The 21,022-nt window shown below is 47.0% G+C and overlaps 2 protein-coding genes across 6 annotated transcripts in view; both read right to left on the bottom strand.

Annotated features, from left to right (window-relative positions):
• Window positions 1–6,600: 6,600 nt before the first annotated feature.
• Window positions 6,601–16,106, bottom strand: LOC309833072 (platelet-activating factor receptor-like). Its single transcript, XM_082671206.1, has 4 exons — window positions 16,043–16,106; window positions 8,789–8,977; window positions 7,776–8,243; window positions 6,601–7,732 (listed from the first exon to the last, which is right to left on the bottom strand). Exons 3-4 carry the CDS (start codon window positions 8,228–8,230, stop codon window positions 7,255–7,257), a joined length of 933 nt encoding a protein of 310 aa, XP_082527332.1. The 5' UTR covers window positions 8,231–8,243; window positions 8,789–8,977; window positions 16,043–16,106; the 3' UTR covers window positions 6,601–7,254.
• A 1,547-nt stretch (window positions 16,107–17,653) lies between these two features.
• Window positions 17,654–21,022, bottom strand: part of ZMYM6 (zinc finger MYM-type containing 6) — a 43,371-nt gene continuing 40,002 nt past the window's right edge. For all 5 annotated transcript variants that reach the window (XM_082662239.1, XM_082662238.1, XM_082662240.1 and 2 more), the window contains one exon: window positions 17,654–19,581. In XM_082662239.1, coding sequence (XP_082518365.1) covers window positions 17,750–19,581 — 1,832 coding nt within the window. In that variant the 3' untranslated portion in view covers window positions 17,654–17,749. The remainder of the gene's footprint in view (window positions 19,582–21,022) is intronic.

Here is a 21,022-nt window from a genome sequence, read left to right as displayed (position 1 = left end):
ATTGGTCAGTTTTTATTGTCTGTCTGATGATCAGTCTCATTTTCCTACCTCTTTGCATGTCTAGTGACTTTTTATTGTGTGTCAGACATTGTTAAAGTCATGTAGAAGATCTGTATGATATCTCCTATGACAGAGCTGGGTGACAATTTCAGTATGATTCAGTCCACCTCCGACTCATTCTTGCTTTCAGGTTGGGCTTTCCTGGGCTTTTGACTAAGAGTCTAATTGCTCTCTGTCTCTCCAATCCTGAAAGACTCACTGGAGATTCGGTTCTGCCCTTTAGAGGCTCTGCACCTGGCACTTTAGCTTTTTTTCCTACCTCCTCTTTACTCCCACAGCTTCAAAGTCTAGAAATTTTCTTGAGGGGAATATCAGCTATGTTTTTGCATCAGGCCTCATTCCTCTAATTGGACTTTGTGTCCTAAGCATCTCAAGATTATGAGAGATTTCACTTGGCCTTTTGGAAGCCCTCAGCTTAGCTTCCCAGCCTTTCACACTCAGACTCAGAACTCAGAAAATGTCCTATGGTTACAAACAGCTGTGTTTTAGAGTCCCCAGTTTCTCACAACAGCCCCACTTAACTGCCAAAAGACATGTGGTTCCTTTTTCTACCAATATAAGGTCTCTGCATGGGTCAAGCTCAATACTCAACTCATGCACAGAATGAGCAAATGTTCCCAGGGAAGGAAACATCCAGTGACTATCAACTCAACTTAGAAGGGATACTCCCTGTCTGAATTCCAATTCTTCTAGTCATTGTTGCTTCCACAGCTCTTCAGTATCTTTAACATATGGTATTTATAATTTATTTGGCTTTTTCCAGTTATTGCAACCAGAGTACAGTATGTATTAGGGTGCTATACCCTATGCAAATCAGAATTCCAAAATACAAGTATGATTTGAATGAAGAACGAAAAAACAGCTTTCAGTTTTGAACATTGATTTAAAAGATTGCCAAGGGGCTTCCCTGGTGGTGCAGTGGTTGAGAGTCCGCCTGCCGATGCAGGGGACGTGGGTTCGTGCCCCGGTCCGGGAAGATCCCACATGCTGTGGAGCGGCTGGGCCCGTGAGCCATGGCCGCTGAGCCTGCACGTCCGGAGCCTGTGCTCCACAACGGGAGAGGCCACAACAGTGAGAGGCCCATGTACCGCAAAAAAAAAAGATTGCCAAGGATAAATCTATGGTCATGGTGCTAATGTGATTAACAAAGAAAGGTATACAAGGCACAAGTTGGGCCAAAAATCCAGAAATATTCTTTGGCCATGTATTGTACATAGTTTGGATTTACTAAAAGACATAGTTTCAATTGTGCTGATAGCAATGACATTTTTTGGAGTAATTCAAAGATTATATGCAATATTTTCTGGACATGCCCAAAGATAGAATATATTGATGAAACACATCAAATATGACCTCAGAACCACTCTCAGACACATGGTAGAAATCTCAACTAAATGACATTAAATCAATTACATTTAATTTACTTAAGATATGATATGTACCAGAAAAGTTAAATGAAACAAATAAAATTCTCCACTAAAGAACAAACTATGTTCATTGGTGGAAAAATATATTAATTTTAAAGAGATATTAGTTAAAAAAAATGTTAGTAGAAGTTTATAGAAACATAAGAGTTAACTATTTCACTTTTATTTATTTATTTATTGGCTGCGTCGGGTCTTTGTTGCTGCGCGCAGGCTTTTTCTAGTTGGGGTGAGCAGGGACTACTCTTTGTTGCAGTGCCCAGGCTTCTCATTGCCATGGCTTCCCTTGTTGCAGAGCACGTGCTCTAAGCGCGCGGGCTTCAGTAGCTGTGGCGAGCGGGCTTCAGCCCGAGGCCTCCGTAGCTGTGGCTCACAGGCTCTAGAGCACAGACTCAGTAGCTGTGGCACACGGACTTAGTTGCTCTGCGGCATGTGGGATCTTCGTGGACCAGGGCTCGAACCCGTGTCCCCTGCATAAGCAGGCGGATTCTTAACCACTGTGCCACCAGGGAAGTCCCTGGACTGTTATTTTAAAATAACAGAAAATGACGACTCGTTGCTAAATTTGTTCAGATCTCTCTTCAATCAAGATTATACCTCAATCTATAGTACCCAAAAAGTCTGTATAAAAATTAGTTTTGAGATTTTATGTCTGTGAATCTTATTCATTGTCAGACATTTTCCTTTCATTGTTCTAATTGCCTCATATTTTATTGAAATCTCACTTCGGTTGTATATTTCACATGCAGTGTTTCTCAATTTCAAAAAAACATTTTCTGATATGTATAGATATATGTTTTAGTTTTAAAAGTGAAATAGGGACTTCCCTGGTGGCGCAGTGGTTGGGAGTCCGCCTGCCAATGCAGGGGACACGGGTTCGAGCCCTGGTCCGCGAAGATCCCACATGCCACGGAGCAACTAAGCCCGAGCACCACAACTACTGAGCCTGCCCTCTAGAACCCGTGAGCCACAACTACTGAGCCCGAGTGCCACAACTACTGAAGCCCGCCTGCCTAGAGCCCGTGGTCTGCAACAAGAGAAGCCACCTCAATGAGAAGCCCGTGCACCGCAGCGAAGAGTAGCCCCCGCTCGCCGCAACTAAAGAAAGCCCGGGTGAAGCAACAAAGACCCAACCCAGCCATAAATAAATAAATAAATAAGTAAAATTAAATAAATAAAATAAAATAACAGTAAATTATTGAAATTTTTGAAAAAAAGAACTTAAGAATTTCTGTATGAGTATAGAAATGGCTTGAAGAAATGGTAAAAAATATTTATATTATGAATGGTGATTTATATGATGAAATTAAAATAATTAATATTTTCTGTAATAATAATTTATCATACACCACCCAAATACAATGTTTGAACATAATATTTAAAATTAGATTCTCTCACCTTTGATAATTTGCTAATTTTCAGTCTTGAAAACCACAACTTTAAATGTATTCTTCTATTCTGTCATTATGAAGGTATATTTTTCAAGGAAGATGAATGGAATGCATTTCATTTAAAAATGTGTTTGCTTAATTTATAACTTGTAAATATTTAGACATATAGTATCTGGGCCTCCTTCTGCACGCTCACCCAGAACCCCACCAATGCTAGGGGCCAGCGTGAGCCCAGCACCCCAACCACTAGTACATTTCAGAGCTAGCCTGGTGCTCACGGAAAATTAGGGGCAAAGAAGCATGACTTAACGACAGCACTAGGGCCAGATGGTGGGCATGTTCCATACCAGCAGAGGGAAAGGGCAGGCCTGGGAGAGCCCTGGAGTGACTGGTCTGGGGAGGAGGTCCCAGTCCCTGAAGCTGGAATGTAGTCCATGGAGCTGGTTTCAGGACCAGTGAAAGACAGCTGCAGCCACAGGGGTATCTGCAAAACCCAGAGGGAAAACACTATCCTCCTTCCAAGGCTAGAGGAGAAGGAAATAGATGTCAAGGCAAAGAATCAGCTGCAGAGAGAGCGCCTGGGGCCAGGGCCTGAATACAATAGAGAAATCAAGCTGAGGTGTGACAGGCTTCCTGCAGGGGCTGAGGGAACAGGCGAGGCTGGTCTGGAGAGGCGGACTCAGGAAAAGCAAGCAGGGTCACTGAGGAAGCACGGCTGGCTGAGGGGCCCTAGGCTGGCGTGTGCAGAGCCGGGGACCTGGACCAGCCCTAGCCAAAGGCAGGAACGGGCTTGGGCTGGGTTCAGAGACCTGGACAGTAATTGAGCTGAAGGAGAGAGCGGGTTCCGGCAGGAAAGGAAGCGTTCTTCCTTCTGTGTCAGGAGCATCTTCTCTGCACCACGTTTGGACCCCACAGCTACAGGGTGTGGCCTGGGTGGGTAGGGGTGGGAATTGGGCGTTCCTGGCCCTACAAGAGGTAGCGGGGTCCAGGGCATACTGAAAACATACCCTAGACTCCCCCAGCTGCTGGGAACAGTTGGCAGATGAGTTTTCCCTGGATCCTGGAGAAAGAGGGTGTCCAGCATCTAATCAAGGACCAACCTGGGCTCGCTCTTCTCCATCCTGGACTGAGGGAGGGTCTTGGGTCAAATTCTTGAAAGTTTAGAATAAATAAGGCAAAAAGAATCCAAAAGGATTGACAGTACAAAGCCATCTGTTCTCTCTCATCCCTCAAGCTCTTTGCCTCTGGGTTCTCACCCCAGGTTCCTACTCTCCTGAATCACCAGGGAGAGGGGAGGGTGATTCCCAAATGCACTAACTCCAAACAGAGGCCTTCCTTCCACTGTGTCTGAGCTCCCAGAGGCAATCGACTCTCAAGTTCTTTTTCCTCAGGTCAGACACAGAAGACTAAGTTAGACATTTCCCAAAGGAAACTGACTACTAAGGGAAAAGTCACATCAAAAGCAAGATAGTACAAGACCACGGGGATGGATGATGCCACAGGGAATCATTTTTTTATTTGAACAGAATCAAATTTGGCCTCAGGAGATTCAGCTGGCTCTAGCGTGGACACGAGATCATTTCTCAGAGACCCAGCAACAAGCAATTCATTCCACCAGAGCAAGTGAATTCATGACGTGGGCCCAGGCTGCCTCCTGGCCTTGGCCTGAGATGATGGTCAGTGTTGTATGGAATGAGCCAACCTAATTCCCAAGGAAGGAGAGATGACAATTACCAATGTGTATTTGGGCTTTTGTTTAATTCCTCTAGCAAGCAAGACAGGCGTTTGGCTGGTATGAGGTCTCAGGTGATACCCTTTCCCTTCCCACTTCTGCCCCCACTGGCAGGTTTCAGATATGGAGGAGACCGAGAAAACTTCTGGGAAAAAGAAGCAAATTAACCATGCCCACAGTTGAAATGCAGACAGGAGTCCAGATTCAAGGAGGAGGCAGGTGACAATATCCAGTCCTAGTGAGGGTGTGATAAAACAGGGACTGTTACGAGCTGTTGATGGGTGTGTAATTGGTGCTGCATTTTTGGAGGCAATTTGGTGATTTAATTAAACCATTTCAGTGCACACACATGCTCCTTGACGCAGCGATTTCACTGCCAGGAATTTATTCTACAGATTTACAAGTATGCAAAGATTTGTGGACAGGGACACTCATTGCATTATTAGTTATCACAGTAAAGCAAATGCCCAAGGGGTGGGATAGGGAGGGTGGGAAGGAGACGAAAAGAGGGAGGAGAAATGGGAATATATGTATAGCTGATTCACTTTGTTATACTGCAGAAACTAATACACCATTGTAAAGCAATTATACTCCAATAAAGATGTTAAAAAAAATGCCCATCAACAGGGGGATCAATTGAGTGAAATCAATACTCTGCATCTATTAAAAAGAATGAGGTAGATCTATACGTGCTGATATAAAAAGAAGTACAAGATACATTAAATGAGGAAAAGTGCAGAAGAGCCTTGTAACACTATCCCATTTGTGGATTTTTGAAGGAAATTGACTATACCTATATCTGTACTGTAATAGAAAATCTCTGGAAAGATACACAAGAAACTGTGAATGGTGGTTACCACCGGGAGAAGCTTTATTTTTCATTTTGCATTTTTCTCTACTGCTTTGAATTTCTTTTCATGAGCATTATTTTTAAAATGTAAAAGAAAACAGTTAAAGAAGGAATAAGGGAACAATGAAAGGTAATGTATCAAAAATTAAAGAAATTTCTCAAACTTACCATTAGAAGGCAAATTCAGCAATAGGACCTGAGGTCAGTAAGACATGGTAGCTGACTGGTGAACCCTTCCTGACCCATCTGACTTGGCAACATGAACACGCTGCCCTCACTCATTAAGCTTGAGATCCAAGCAGCCTTGTTATGGGGCCCCCTATAACATGGCCGAGGAGAGGGAGTGGTTCCATTCCCCCACTTGAAGCCAACTGCTAAGTCATCAAGGCACGAGGAGGGAAAGCACTGGTGGCCAGAACCATTGCCAGGGATTTGCACCCAGTGACAGAGTCCCGGCTAAGCTGAAGCAGAAGGCAGCAAGTCTGACGGATCCCTGTCCCAGCTAATGGCAGGATGGATCTCCAGCTTGGTTATCACCAAGTCTTGGCACAGGACTCTTGGGACAGTGGAGGTGATGGCAGAGTCGTGGGTAACCAGCAACTGCAGACGGAAGCAATCATCAGGACTGCTTCAAGAATGCACCTGGGGGCTTCCCTGGTGGCGCAGTGGTTGGGAGTCTGCCTGCCGATGCAGGGGACGCGGGTTCGTGCCCCGGTCCGGGAGGATCCCACGAGTCGTGGGGCGGCTGGGCCTGTGAGCCATGGCCGCTGAGCCTGCGCGTCCGGAGCCTGTGCTCCGCAACGGGAGAGGCCACAACAGTGAGAGGCCCGCATACCGCAAAAAAACCAAAAACAAACAAACAAAAAGAATGCATCTGGTAATACAAGCTTGGAGAATCCCAGAAACACTTGAGGAAAATCTACCGGAGACTAGAATGTCTGAGTGAGTCCTTGAGCATTTTAAGCTAATGATATTCAGGTTTCATGCATTCATCTGACATACTGAGGTCTTACTACATGCAAGGCACAGTAGCAAGCAGTAAATATGACAAACATGGAATTTATTAAGTTGAATTGGATGAAAATAAAACTGCCACTATTCAACCCTTTTGGGTCTACAAAAATGGCACTCTCTTATGGATCGACATAAATACAGAGAAAAAGAACAACAGAAAAAAAAAAAAAGAACCAGTTAATTGCTTGATTGCAATTGTGGAAAGAGCTATAAAGGAGCAACCAGATCTAACCCAGTCTAGGGAATGGTGTATGTGGTGCTGGTCAACAAAGGCTTCCCTACAGCTACGTTTGAGGAAGTGAGAATGGAAAGGAATTAACTTAGCAAAGGAGACGGAGGGACATCATTCCTGGCAGTCAGCTGCAAAGGCTTTGAAGAGGAGGAAACTGGTCTGTTCCAGGGACTGATAAGGTGACTCAACCCACGGAGACGGGCAGATGTGGTAGAGGAGAAGAGGGAAAATGAGGATGAGAGGATGCTGAGAGAGAAGCAGGAGGCAGTTAGCCCTTGTAGGCCCTGTTTAGGACTTTGGGGTTTATCCCCAGAGATTCTGAAAGCAATGGCATATTATCTGTATCCAAACACTGGCAAAGTCTAGGAAACATTCGGGTCAATAAAGAATGTTCTTTCCCCTTTTGACAGAGCCCGGAGGTCTACAACTACAGGCGGCTAGTATGTGGCTGCGTCAGGACTGGAGTCTAGGTCCTTGCAAAGAGCTTTCACCACCCAGGACGCCACTGGGAGGGTGGCAGGGGTGAAGCAGGCAGCAGGCCAGGGGACTCTCTAGGAGGAGGCCGTGGAGGCCGAGGAGACCGAGTGTGACCCGGACCTCCCTACCCCCGGGAGGCAGCTCAGAGCCCAGCAGTCCTGGCAGAAGCTGCGCACAGAGAAGCAGTAGATGAGCGGGTCCAGGCAGCTGTTGAGACTCAGCAGCGCCAGGCTGAGGGTGTGCAGGACGTCAAGCGTGGAGGTGGCCTGGCACCCTCTGTCGTCGCGGCCCACGGTGTCCTCCTGCCCGGCCACCCAGGGCGCCAGCAGCAGGTGGTAGGGCGCCAGGCAGAGGGCAAAGACCAACAGGTGCCCGAGCACCATTGTCCTGGCCGCGCGCCGGTTTGGACCGTCTGGGGCGAGGGCCGGGCTCGGGCCCGAGGGCGCCGCGAGCACCCGCGCCAAGCTCACATAGGCCGCAAGCACCAGCAGGAAGGCGGCGGGGAAGGCGGCCACGGTGTCGTAGGCCAGGTCCGCGCTGGCGCTGCCCGGCCTGGGGCGCAGCGCATGCGGGGCGGCCAGCGAGGGTGCGGCACAGGCCTGGCCGGCCAGCCGGGCAACAGCACACGTGGCGCGGGCGGGGCCCCAGCGGCGCAGGGCTGGGCGGCCGCACCGAGCCGCAGCGGCACACGCTGGTGAGCGCCGCGAAGGCCAAGGCCGCGTAGGTGGACACGCAGTAGGTGGTCCCGGCCGCGCGGCAGGCAGCCTCCAGGAAGGGCCAGTGGGTCGGGCCCAGGTAGTAGGTGAGCCGCAGCGGCAGTGTAAGCATGAAGAGCACGTCGGCCATGGCCAGGTTGAGCAGGTGGAGACGCAGGGCCTGGTCCAGGCGCCTGCCGCGGCGGACGAACACTGCCAGGGCCGCCACGTTGGCCGGCAGCCCCAGGCCCGGCGCCAAGGCGTAGGCTGTGGGCACCACAATGAAGCCAGCAGGGTCGCCCCAGGGGCTGCGGCCGCCAGCACCAACACCCAGGTCCCCAGCGCTGCTGTTCATCTCGGACCTTGGGCTAGCAAGAGGAAGAGAGGTCACCATGGAGGTTAGCCATACAAGAGCCCTCCATCCCGCCTTCCCCCACCCGACCCCCATCCTCTTTTCCTCAGTCGGTGGTGGTGGGAAGCCCGGCGAGGGGCTGAGGCCTGAGCACAGCCAGCACCAGCTGGGGATGGAGAGGAGGGGATGGGCTCCAGAGTTATCTGAAGTAGAATGAGCTTGGTGACAAGATGTAGAAAATGAGGAAGAGACAGGAATCCCAGGTAGTTTGGAAATTTCCAACCTTGGCGACTGGGAGGGTGAAGGTGTCCCTCACAGATGGTGTACGGTTCTGACTTGTGGTGCCCAGGTATGTGCATTAATAAGCCTAAGCAAGGCTGAGCCAACAGGGAGTTATGGAGAAACCAGGCTGGAATATAGGGTCCTTCCTAGAAAAAGCCCACGCCTCCCTGCTCCAGTGCCATCCAGATCAGTAGGGGGGAGAGTGAGGCGTGGATGGAGTTATGGACTCAGGATGCAGTGACCCAGAGGCAGGCCCATGCACAGTGACCTTGGACTTACCTTGGTGAAGGTCCTCTCCTGGGGCTTGCCTGGAGCACCCTGGGCAGAGCTGAAAAGGTTTCACGTCTCACAGGCCTTCCAGTCTTGTTTCCTTCCCCCTTGCCTTTTGACCACAAAGAAGTCCTGGGTCTGATTTAAAACTTTGGACAGCAAAGCAAAAAGAGCACAGGCCCGGGAATCAGGCAGATCCTAGATACACACATTTATCTGCCATTATGACCTCGGGCACATTACTCAGCTTCACTGAGCCTGTCTTCTCTGCTGTAAAATGGAGATTAAAATACCTGCCTCACAGTGGTGTTGGGGGGATTATGAGAAAACATAAGTAAAACTCTGAGCACTGGCTGACACTGGGGACATACGCTCCCTTCCCCTCTAGTAAGCACAGAGATAAATGTGTACACTCACACAGGCACACACACAGCGTTAGAGACACGGACACCCCAGTCAAACACAACAGCACAAACACATCTGGGCATATTCCCCCTCTCCCCAAGGGGGATAAGTGCACAAGCCAATGTCCTGTTCCTATTTGTGGCACATAGTCACACTCCTAGGGTGTTCCAAAACATGGTTCCTCCAATACCAAAATTTGTACTTCTTACCTTTGAATCTCTCAGGCTCCAGTCCTTTCTGGGACCCTGAGTGAGTGTATTCCCTTCTGCCCCTCGCACTCAGCTCGGCCCACCATGGCTCTGGCCCTAACCATCCCACCCTGAACCTCTCCCCGCCTTCCCACCAGATCACTCCTCTCTTACCTCTTGCTGCTCTGGCTGCTGCAGATCTCTTTGGGTTCCTGGGGGCCTGGGTTTAAGGAGCTGAGACAGATGAGAATCCACTGCCACCCACATATCCTAGGCCCTCCCATCAACTGACTAATCCCAAGCCACGACATGAAGAATGGGCTCAACAGCTGGAAGGGCTGGAGTCCACCTGTGGCAGCTGTGAGCAGGGTTTGTGGGGTGCAGCCAGGGCCCCAAGGGAAGGGAATGTCATTGCAAGGCAAGGGGGCACAGGGAGGGAGATAGCAAAGTATAAGGAAGGCCTCGCAGCTGAATGTCATTGTGCCGACCTGACCAAGGCTTAGGCTGTGGTTTGGGGGGCCCGTTTCCTAAGGCCTGGCTTCTCCTTGGGGTGAGGCAGCACAGCTAAAGCTAAAGATACTCCTGCTGCTGTCAATCCCAACTGCTCCTCCATACCAGCTGGCCAGCCTACTCTTCCAGCACCCTGCCTTTCCTGAAGCTGCTAGGTGGGCCCTACAGCCAAGCTTGAAGGGCCCTGTAGCTGCTAAATCAGCTTACAGGCCAAGCCTCGGTAAATAGGAGCCTTCAATCTAATACCAGCTGTGTGAGGTTTTACTCAAAGTCCTGGTTGGAGACAAGCTGGCTATGGAATCCTGGAAGGGGTGGAGATGGTAAGAGGCCAAGATCCCAGGGTTTCCAGGCTCTACTTTCAAGGGCTTCAAAATTTTCATGCAGAAGGGCAATTCTGGGAAGCAATGGAGATTTAATTACATTGAACCGATCATCCCATCTACCTTCAAGTTGAAGAGCAGGGGTGCCACACCTGCCCACTTCCAACTTTGGCAACTGGTGCAGTGGAAAGTGTGGGTTCTGGAGTCAACCAGGTCTTAATTCTAGTCTCAGGTCTGACACATAGGCACTTAAGCTTTCTGAATCCATTTTCTCATCTGTAGAACTGCTATTTAATAACAAACGCTATTTAATAATAGCATTTACTGAGCACTTATTATGTACCAGGCACTACTGTAAACACTTTAACTCACTAAATCTTCACAGCAACTCTATGAAAATATTTGCCATTATTATCCATATTTGCAAATAAGTTAATAAGTGGCACTATCTACTCTCTCCCTTCTTCTTTGCTGATCACTTGACCAGTGTGGGTAAATCTTAACTTGTCTAAGTCCAACTTGGAAATTCCATTCTCCTTGCCAGTGACTGGTCTAAGAATGGAAATGTGACATAATTCTGTACAGTGGGATGCAAGGGGAAACCTAGGGTCTTCTAAGAGAGCTTTCCTCTTTCTTTTCACCTTTGGATATTATGTGCAAATGTGTTGTCTGGAGCTGCTTCAGCTATTTTGTAACCCTGAGGGCAGAAGTCAATAAATTGAAAGCAGCACAACTACTGAGCCTGCACTCTAGATCCCACGAGCCACAACTACGGAGCCTGTGAGCCACAACTACTGAAGCCCAGGCGCCCAGAGCCCGTGCTCCACAACAAGAGAAGCCACCACGATAAGAAGTCCGCACACCGCAACAAAGAGTAGCCCCCACTCGCTGCAACTAGAGAAAGCCCATGCACAGCAACGAAGACCCAATGCAGAGAAAAATAAATAAATTTATTTTTTTTTAAAAAAGAAACTGAAGCTATGTTATCTCTGGACCTCTTATGTGACAGAAAGTTTCCTTATTGTTTTGACACACTGTACATGTAGTATACATATACTACTACATATATATGTATTAATATACATATATATGTATACACACACACATACATACACACACACACACCCCTAACTATAGAGAGATTGCATCACTGTGCTTTCAGACACAAGAAGACCTAACTAAGAGTGCCAGCTTACCTGAGGTTCCCAGCTCATCAGTGTCAGAGCAGAAATTACCCTTCTATAGTGAAGATGAAATGGAGTAATATACATAGACTTCTCTCACTCCTGTGGGCTCCCAAAAGCCATTCCCTAACCCCCAAAGCAATTTGTAGGCTGGTGGCTAGAGTATTTGCATAAATAAATGATTTCTTTTTCTTCACTATTTTCCCTTATGGAGGTACATCACTTCCCAAAAGAACCCCACTGAGGTGAAGATGGTTGGTGATGTGATAGTAGGTACCCTAACATGGTCACTTGCCCTCGAGAATTGTCTCTCACACACACCCTTCTGACTCCCTAGGACCTCTGGGATTCATCACAGGTTCTGGCACTGCTTTAACGTGCAGCATGCCTTAGAGTTGGCTGTCCCCTGCCTCCATCTAGGTGCCAAGGAGCACTTCCCTGGCAGTTTCAGGTCCTGTAAAATGACTTAATGCCCATCTCTGTTAGCTTTACAACTCTCAAGTGCACAAGATAAAAAGGAATGGGAGGGGGCTTCCCTGGTGGCGCAGTGGTTGAGAGTCCGCCTGCCAATGCAGGGGACACAGGTCCTAGCCCTGGTCTGGGAGGATCCCACATGCCACAGAGCTACTGGGCCCGTAAGCCACAACTGCTGAGCCTGCGCATCTGGAGCCTGTGCGCCGCAACAAGAGAGGCCGCGACAGTGAGAGGCCCGCGCACCGTGATGAAGGGTGGCCCCCGCTTGCCGCAACTGGAGAAAGCCCTTGCGCAGAAACGAGGACCCAACACAGCCAAAAATAAATTAATTAATTAAAAAAAGGAATGGGAGGGACATCCCTGGTGGTACAGTGGTTAAGAATCTGCCTGCCAATGCAGCGGACACAGGTTCAATTCCTGGTCCAGAAGATCCCACATGCTGCGGAGCAACTAAGCCCGTGAGACACAACTACGGAGCCCCCATGCCACAACTACTGAAGCCCACGCGCCCTAGAGCCCGCGCACTCTAGGGCCCACATGCCGCAACTACTAAGCCTGTGTGCTCCAACTACTGAAGTCCGTGCGCCTAGAGCCCGTGCTCCGCAACGAGAAGCCACCGCAATGAGAAGCCCATGCACCACAACAAAGAGTAGCTTCCGCTCACCACAACTAGAGAAAGACCGCGTGCAGCAACAAAGACCCAATGCAGCCAAAAACAAATAAAATTTAAAAGAAAAAAAAAGAATGGGGAGTACCTCACGTGGCTCAGCAGGCAGAAGCAGGTATACTCAGTACTCTGCCGTACTCGATGTGTAAATTCTGAGCATATAATAAAAACCTTAAAAACGTGCATGCCTTTTGAATCAGCACCCTCACGTCTAGGGAAAGAAAATAAATATGCAGAGATGATTAACTGTGAGGTTTACAATAGTTAAAAAATTGGGAATAATCCAAATGTTTCTCATTGGGGGCTTGTATAGATACATTACAGTACATCCTTACAATGGAATACTATGCACCCATTAACATCAATGAGGTAAAACAGACAGAGAATGGTATTACAGTGTATTAGGTTTAAAAAGCAGATAATAAAGTAGTATATATGGTCTCATTTTCATTTAAAAACATCTGTATAAAGGCACAGAAAAAACTGGGAGGTACAGTTATACAAAGGAATTGAAAGTAGTTATTTGGGGGCATTAAAAGTTTGGGTGATTTAAATTTATTTTCTATTTTCATATGACATGAGGAATGCTAGAATATGTAACATGTACCCCTCAAAAAAGAGCAGTAAATGTCCAAGAGACAAAGCAGGGCCAGGTAGACCAGATGTCTACTTCAACGCTGGCCAACCTTCGGTGTACTGGTAACAAGGTGACATTCTGTGTTCCACCATGTTCCTGCTTTGGCAGTGACATGGCATGAGGAGGCAAGACAGACTCTACTCCCAGGATTCCTTGAATGCACTTGGAGACTTCCTCCTAGGGTGTCTGAACATCTTTTTAGTTTGGACTAAGAGCTAGCAGATATCCAGCAGCAGCAGGAGCCCCAGGCAGACGATGGCTGGGATGCAGGTGTTCAGTGATTCTTTCAGAGACACCAAAGTGAAGATAGCCCCTGGAATGGAAAATGAGGTCCCTGAGGCTCCCTGGGAATGCTCAGGAGATCCAGGAGCTCAGGGCCCTCCAGCCAAGCTGACCCACTCTACCTTAAGCCCTCTCTTGAACACTGCCCCCCACCAACACAAACACCCTAAACTAGCTGCACTCATCTCTCTGACCTCCCAGAGAAAGCAGAACCAGAAATCAAAAGTTTCTTGAACTAACGTAGACCCTCTCAGATGGCAAGAAATAGCAACAATCCAACCAAACAGGGCAAGGTGAGTAGGTGGGCATTTTGGAACAGATTCTCCCTGATCCTTCTCCTTTCTCAATCCTAGTGGAGGGAAGAAGGCCCAGGGATTGGTGGTGGAGGTAGTGGGAAAGATCTGAAAATGAAGGAAGCTGTGGAAATGGAAAGAAAGCCTGGAAGAAGGGTGGTAGTGGCAGCAGCAATGGTGACACAAGGCCAGGGGACATAGAAGAGCCTGAAGATGTCTGGCCTTTGAAGCAGCATCTGTCTTTGTACATCAGCAGTTCCTGTGGGCAGAGCCACTAAGAGGAGGCCCTCTAGGAATGCCTGCCACAGGGAAATCCTCTGCCTTTCTGGTCAGGGGGCCCAGCTTCCTTGCTCTCTGTTTCCACCTGCCAGACACATGAGTCCAGTGGCGGCTGCTACTCCAACCCCTCATCTCAGGGTAGGGGTAATGAGAAAGGGGTAGGGGCTTTTAGGTTACAATATATCCTTATAATGGAAATACCATGCAGCCAATAGAATTGATGACATAGAAGGTATATCTGACATAGAAGAGGGTTATAGTATATTAAGTTTAAAAAGCACCTAGCCTAGTCTGAAGACCATGGAAACTGCAATAGAGCAGGAAATGCTTCTGGTTCCAGAGGAAAAGAGTGGCAAAAGTAACGAGAACAGCCAGACTTTTTGCTATCACCCTCGCCTAGAAGTCCCCATTTCACCAGCCCAGTTGCACCCCCCTTACCCATCATGAGCAGTGTCAAAAGCAAGTTGCTGATCTCTTGCAGCATCGGTGGGCCCAGGACCAGCAGCAACCCAGCTAGCAGTTCCAGCCAGCCCACAGCCACTTGGTAGCTCATAGGATCTGGCTGGTAGCCGAACACCTTCAGTGGAAACACCTCAGCGAACTGCACGAACAGGGCTTTCTAGGGGCGGCAGGGAATGCCTGTCAGCCAGAGTCACCAAGGATCCACTGCCCAGATGCTCCACAGAGGCATTCTGTGCCAGTGCCCTCAACGCCCCCAGCAAAGGAGATACTACTCTAGGCCAGGTCCAGGGCTAAGGTCAGCCAGCCTGGAAAGGAGACGGCCTCCCTGGGGGGCTGAGCTTTGGAATCAGAAAACAGGCTTTACGCTCCAAGAAGGGTGGGATGGTGGTACAGAGATGGACTGATTTTCTCACCAGATTACAACCCAGCCCCAAATTCCGGGAAGAGGAAGCTAGGCTTGGGCTTTCTCATCTAGTGCCAAGGCCTTGGGAACTCCGGCGCTTCTCTTTCTGTTTGGCCTGGTTTCTCTTCAGGCTACTATGCAGGGAATATTTGGTGAGGAGGAAGGGAATGGAAGGGGAGATTCTTGTTCATTAAACAGATTCTACTCAATATCATATGCTGGGACCTGGCTCTCATTGCAGTAGACAGAAAGGGAGTTGAGGGGGTCAAAGTGAGTGACTCAGCTCGCTCGCTAAGTCAAGCTCTGTCCTGGGCCACATGACAACTTCACCTGGACCCTTAGGTTGGCTACCTTTGCTGGCTCTCCCACCTCAGCTCTACCTCCCCTACTCAGTGCTTTAAGGAAGAAACTCTAAGCTGTCCGGTTCTGAGGATGTACTTCCCCAAACAACCCCTCACCCTAAGCCAGGCCTGGAAGAAGGAAACTGGCAGAGATCTAGAAGTCTGGCTTATCTGAGGGACTGGGCAGATTGGTGGGCAGAAGGACATGACAGCTTTTCGGAGAGTCTGGAACTAGACAGGAAGTCGAAGGGCGACTTCTAGCCCTCCCTCTCAGGCTCTGGGAAGGGCTCTCTGGATTCTAAGGAGAGTATCTAAAGTTTGGGTCCTGCTTCTTGACTAGTTGTGTAACCTTTAGCAGATACACTTCACCTTCAGGGCAGGTTTCCTACTCTGATAAGCAGGGATTAATAACTCCCCGCCTCATGAACACCCCCAAGAACTCAAGCAAAGGAAGGAGGGCGCAAAGGGAGCTCGGTCCCTCTCTCTCCCCAAGGGTCCCAGAGTATTCCTCATCGGCTCCAGATTTGCCTGGGGCCAAAAATGCCCGAATGGAAGGGAATGTGACCGTCCCCTTCCAGGGAAAATCCAGAGAACTCGGAGGAACTCCCCAGGCAGGGGCCCACGCCTAAGTAGCTGTCCAGGTGCTCCCCCCAGCTCTAGCGCCGTCTGGCCCGAAGACAGGCGGGTCCGCGGGGCGCGGGCGGGCACGGAGAGGCGGGGGCCGGCCGGGCACCTGGGTAACGGCCGGGGTCGCAGCCCCCGCCGCCCTGCGGCCAGTCCCCCGCCCAACCGTCCGCCGCCCACCCCGCGCCGCTCACCATCTGCTCTGACACCGGAGCCGAGATCTGCTCCGAGAGCTTGGCCGCCCCCGTGAGCGCGAAGAACCCGCCCAACAGGACGCGCAGAGCTGCGAGCGGGAGCGCCATGGCCGCGCAGGCCTCCGCGACGCGCCCGCCTCAGGGTAGGCCCCGCCGAAAACCCGCCCCCTGCCGCCCGTCCGTTTCCTCCCTCCCGGGGCGGCCGGAAGACCTGCGCCAGAGCCGCCGCTCCTCGCCCCTAAGGGGGTTGCCGCCCTCTTTTGGGCCAGCACCAAAAGGCTGAGGCAGGAGACGGCGCTTGGGCAGGGCAGCCCCATCTCACAGATGGGGATACTGAGGCCCACTTGCTCTTAACTAAACGGGCCCCTCCGAATTCAGGGAAAGTCTCCCAGCTAGTATGGACAGAGTAGAATCAAACATCGGTATATGGACGTGACGTGCATAAGAGCTCTGTTACGGTCAAAAGACGTTGCGCGGCGGGGGTAGGGAGGTAGGGGAGGAGGGAGTCGCTCCTGCCCTTGCCACACTAGCTTGGCGATCCGAGCTGTCACCTAACCTCTTTGGGCCTCAGTGGCGTCTGCATCTGTAAATGGGGATAATGCCGTTATCAGTTCCGAGCCTAGAGCAGGCCTAGCAGAACGCCTGGCACATGTAAGAACTCAGAATTATTTGTACATTAGTAAATTTATGAAATTATTAAGAATAAATCAATAACTAGTAATTTTAAAATAAGTTGTTCTTTTCTATCATTGCCTGAAATGTATTTTCCCTCTAATATCTCTCAGCTGAAGTTAAAATGGGAAAGGTGTTTGAAAATTCAGGTTCTTACAGCCATGGGTAGAGAGGCTTTCACTGAACAAAACCCTACAGGCCACTCCTGGCCCATCTGCTTTTACCTGGAAATCTATCTAGACCTGGATGAGAAAACTGACAAATTCAGAAAGCGCTCTGGTTTTACTCCCTTCCCCTCCCTCAGCTAACAATGTTTGTTTACATTTTTTAATAAAAATTTTTAAGGCAGCTTTCATGACACATGAAAATTATATGAAATTCATGTTTCAGTGTTCATAAATAAGTTCATAAACTGTGGTTTATTGAACCACACTTTGCGTATTGTCTACTGCTTTTGTGCTGCAACAGCAGAATTGAGTAGTTCCCACCTTACAGCCTGCGAAGCCTAAAATGTTCATTACCCAGCCTTTTATGAAAAAGGTTTGCCAAGCCCTGGTCTAGAGAGCCAGAGAGGCCCCTAACAGGGGTCTCAAACTCTCCTGCTGCTTCCACTTCCTGATAGCCGAGCTGCTTGTGATCTTTGTTTTCTACCTACCCACAACCTGCTGGGTAGGTAGCCGGCAGGCTGAAGACTGAAATGTCCTATGTGCTTCTAAAGACCAAGCAGTTTCAACATCCAGGTGTGCTAGCTATTACATTATAAACTGGGCCTTTCATTACCTACATCTTTGTCACTAATCCAAATTATCTGATCAGTTAATAAAATAGCTAAGTTCTCTACCTTGGACTATTATATATAATTATGTATAAATGCATAATTATTAAATTCCTCAATGAAAAGAGAGAAATTATTAAAACACTTATTTAATCACCGAGAACACACATCCACATTAGGAATTTATATTTTAGGATACTTATCTCATACAAAATTTAACACAAAAGTATAGACTTTGATAATAAGCAATATGCACATTACTATTCTTTCTCCTTTACTAATTTTTCTATCCTCGGAATTAAAGATGTGACTGCAAGTCGTAGGGCAGGGCCAGAAACCAACAGATTTCTTTGTTTTGACTCAGTCAAAGCTGAAAATGTAGCATCACATAAATAAATAGTTGAAAAAGGCAATAAAAATTTCAGTGCCTTTTCATGGAGTTCTGGGTAACTTGCCTTTGCATTTATCCAAAACTGAGTTACAGACATTGATTTAAATACTGATTGTAATCCTAAATCTGACGATAACCGTGCTAGTTTTTCTTCTTCGAAGTCCGTGAGATTACTATTTTGGTGATTCATAAAAGGATTAATTATCCACAAATTTCCTGAACACAAGTCTTCTTCTGGTGGGTAACAGTCATTGAGCATTTGAGAAAGTCCTTCCAGGTGCTCAAAAATAATGCTTGCAATACTGCTCATATTTAAGCCTGATGAGTTTGAGAATTCAGAAAATGAAGGGAACATGTCATAATCATTCTCTTCCATGCGCTTCAACCACATTTTTAACTTTTTCTTAAGTATATCGATTTTATTATACAAATTGAAGAGAGTAGTCATAGATCCTTGGAGACTTAAATTTAGCTCATTTATAAGTGAAAAAATATCTGATAAGTAGGCCAGCTTTGCAACCCATTCCTCATCAAAAAAATATTTGGCCAAATCTGAATGGTTTTGATTTAAAAATATTTCAATTTCATGTCGTAATTCAAATAATCTTGTTAAAATTCTCCCTCTTGATATCCAACGTACTTCAGCATGAAGTGGTAAATTCACGTGCTCAGACCCCATCTCTTCACACAAAATTGTTAACATTCGTGAATTCAACGCATTGCTCTTTATAAAACTTAAAATTTGTGCTGACTGCATAAGAATTTCATGTAAGCACGGAGACAACTTTTCTGCTGCTAAATGTTCACGGTGAATAAAACAATGTGTAAATGCCACTGTATTCATGGCAACTTCTTGAATTTTTGCCCTTAAACCAGAACACCTACCAGTCATGCTTGCAGCCCCATCTGTACAGAGACCAACACAATGCTTCCAGTTCAGAGATTTACTATCAATATATTTATTTATTAGTTCAAATATTTCAAAACCAGTCATCTGAGAAGGCATTTCAATGCAACATAATAATTCTTCTTTTATATCACTACAACCATAATCAATGAAACGAATATAGCACAAAAGAAGGGTTGTATTTGAGATTTCTAATGACTCATCTATCTGAAGGGCAAACCACTTTGATTCTCTGACTTTCTGAATCAGCTGATCTTCAATGTCTGCAGATAGTTCATCAATCCTGTGTCCAATTGTACTATTAGAAAGAGGAATGGTTTTCATTTTGTCTCCAGCACTGGAACCCAAAACTTCTGAACACATTTCTGCTAAATATGGTTTAATTATTTCTTCAGCAATGGAAAATGGCTTTTTGCTGGCAGCAATTTGGAAAGCAATTAAATAAGAAGCTTTCACAAGTGACTTTTCAACTAGTAAACACTTTTTTAAAGCACTGTTTTGACATTCCATTTCAAGAGATTTTTGTTCAAAAAAATCTACTGGTTTGTTTTCTAATTCTGAATGCTTTGTCTTCAAATGATGAGAAAGATTTGCTGGCTTCATGTTTTCACTGGATAAAATTTCTCCACAGATGACACACTGTGGTCTTGGTGAGCTTTCTTTTGATCCCGGACAGATAATAAAACCAACTTTTAAATATTCCACATCATAAGTCTGGAAAAAACCTATTCTTTTTTTCTTTGCAGGTGGAGAATCAAGTTCCGCATCATTTTTCTCATTAGGCATAGATAAATCTGAATGAAATATTTGAATCACTGTTATTTTCAAGAACAAATAAGCAATGTTCTTTATGTTTTTCCCCCACGTTTAAAATTTATATTTTGTTACTATTCATATTTGTCAAAAGCATACACTAATTAAGGTTTAAACACAAACCATAATACTTCCATGATGCCATTAAAAACTGAATTTCTTGGGACTTCCCTAGTGCTCCAGTGGGTAAGACTCCACACTCCCAATGCAGGGGGCCAGAGTTCGATCCCTGGTCAGGGAACTAGATCCCGCATGCATGCCGCAACTAAGAGTCCACATGAGGCAACTAAGAAGGCTGCAGGCAACAACTAAAAGTCCACATGCCGCAACTAAGAAGCCCGCATGCCGCAACTAAAAGATCCCGCATACTGCAACGAAGACTAAGACCCGGTGCAGCCTAAATAAATATTTTTAAAAAACAAAAAAACAAAAAACTGAATTTCTCTTTGCCCAAAGCTTGGTCACTGACTGTAGTAAAACTGTAGGCAGTGGTATGTGTCCTAGCAGTGCCATGTATTCAGTAGATTAGTGGAATTAGGGCTGATGTCCATAGAATACACCAAGTTAAGAGTAAACTATTTTAGGGACTTCCCTGGTGGCTCAGTGGTTAAGAATCCGCCTGCCAATGCAGGGGACATGGGTTTAAGCCCTGGTCCGGGAGGATCCCACATGCTGCGGAGCAACTAAGCCCATGCGTCATAACTACTGAGCCTGCGCTCTAGAGCCCCCAAGCCACAACTACTAAGCCTGCGTGCCACAACTACTTAAGCCCGCGCACCTAGAGCCCGTGCTCCACAACAAGAGAAGCCACCGCAATGAGAAGCCCACGCACCACAATGAAGAGTAGCCCGCACTCACCGCAACTAGAGAAAGCCTGTGTGCAGCAACAAAGACCCAACGCAGCCAAAAATTAATTAACACCAAAAAAAAAGAATATACTATTTTACTTTTTAAAAGATGGGGAAAAAAACTGAGGAGAAAAAAATTTGGCAAAAAGTTAACATTTGGTGAATCTAGATGAAGGGTATATTCATTATGTATATTCATCTAAGGGTGTTCATTGTGCTGTATTTTCAATCTTTCTGAATTTTGAATTTTTCAAAATTAAAGTTGAGGGGAAGGGGGTTAATTATTAGTTTTAATACCCAGTGTCAGTGAAGGTGTAGAGAAATGGATGCTCTCAAACATTGCTGATTGGAGCATAAATTCATATAACTTTTCAGGAGGGCAATTTTGCAATACATATCAAAATCTAAGCCTTAAAATTCTATGAGAGCTTTTGAATCAGTAATTCCACTACTTAGGATTTATCCTAAGGACATAATTAGACAAGTGGAGAAAGATCCATTTATACAGCTTAACTCAATACTGTTTATAATATTAAAAAACTAGAAGCAATCTAATGTCAACCTTAGGAGGATG

Source organism: Grampus griseus (genome assembly GCF_964374135.1).
Source record: "Grampus griseus genome assembly, chromosome: 1".
NCBI classification, from domain to species: Eukaryota; Metazoa; Chordata; class Mammalia; order Artiodactyla; family Delphinidae; genus Grampus; species Grampus griseus.
This window is presented reverse-complemented; position numbering and strand designations above follow the sequence as displayed.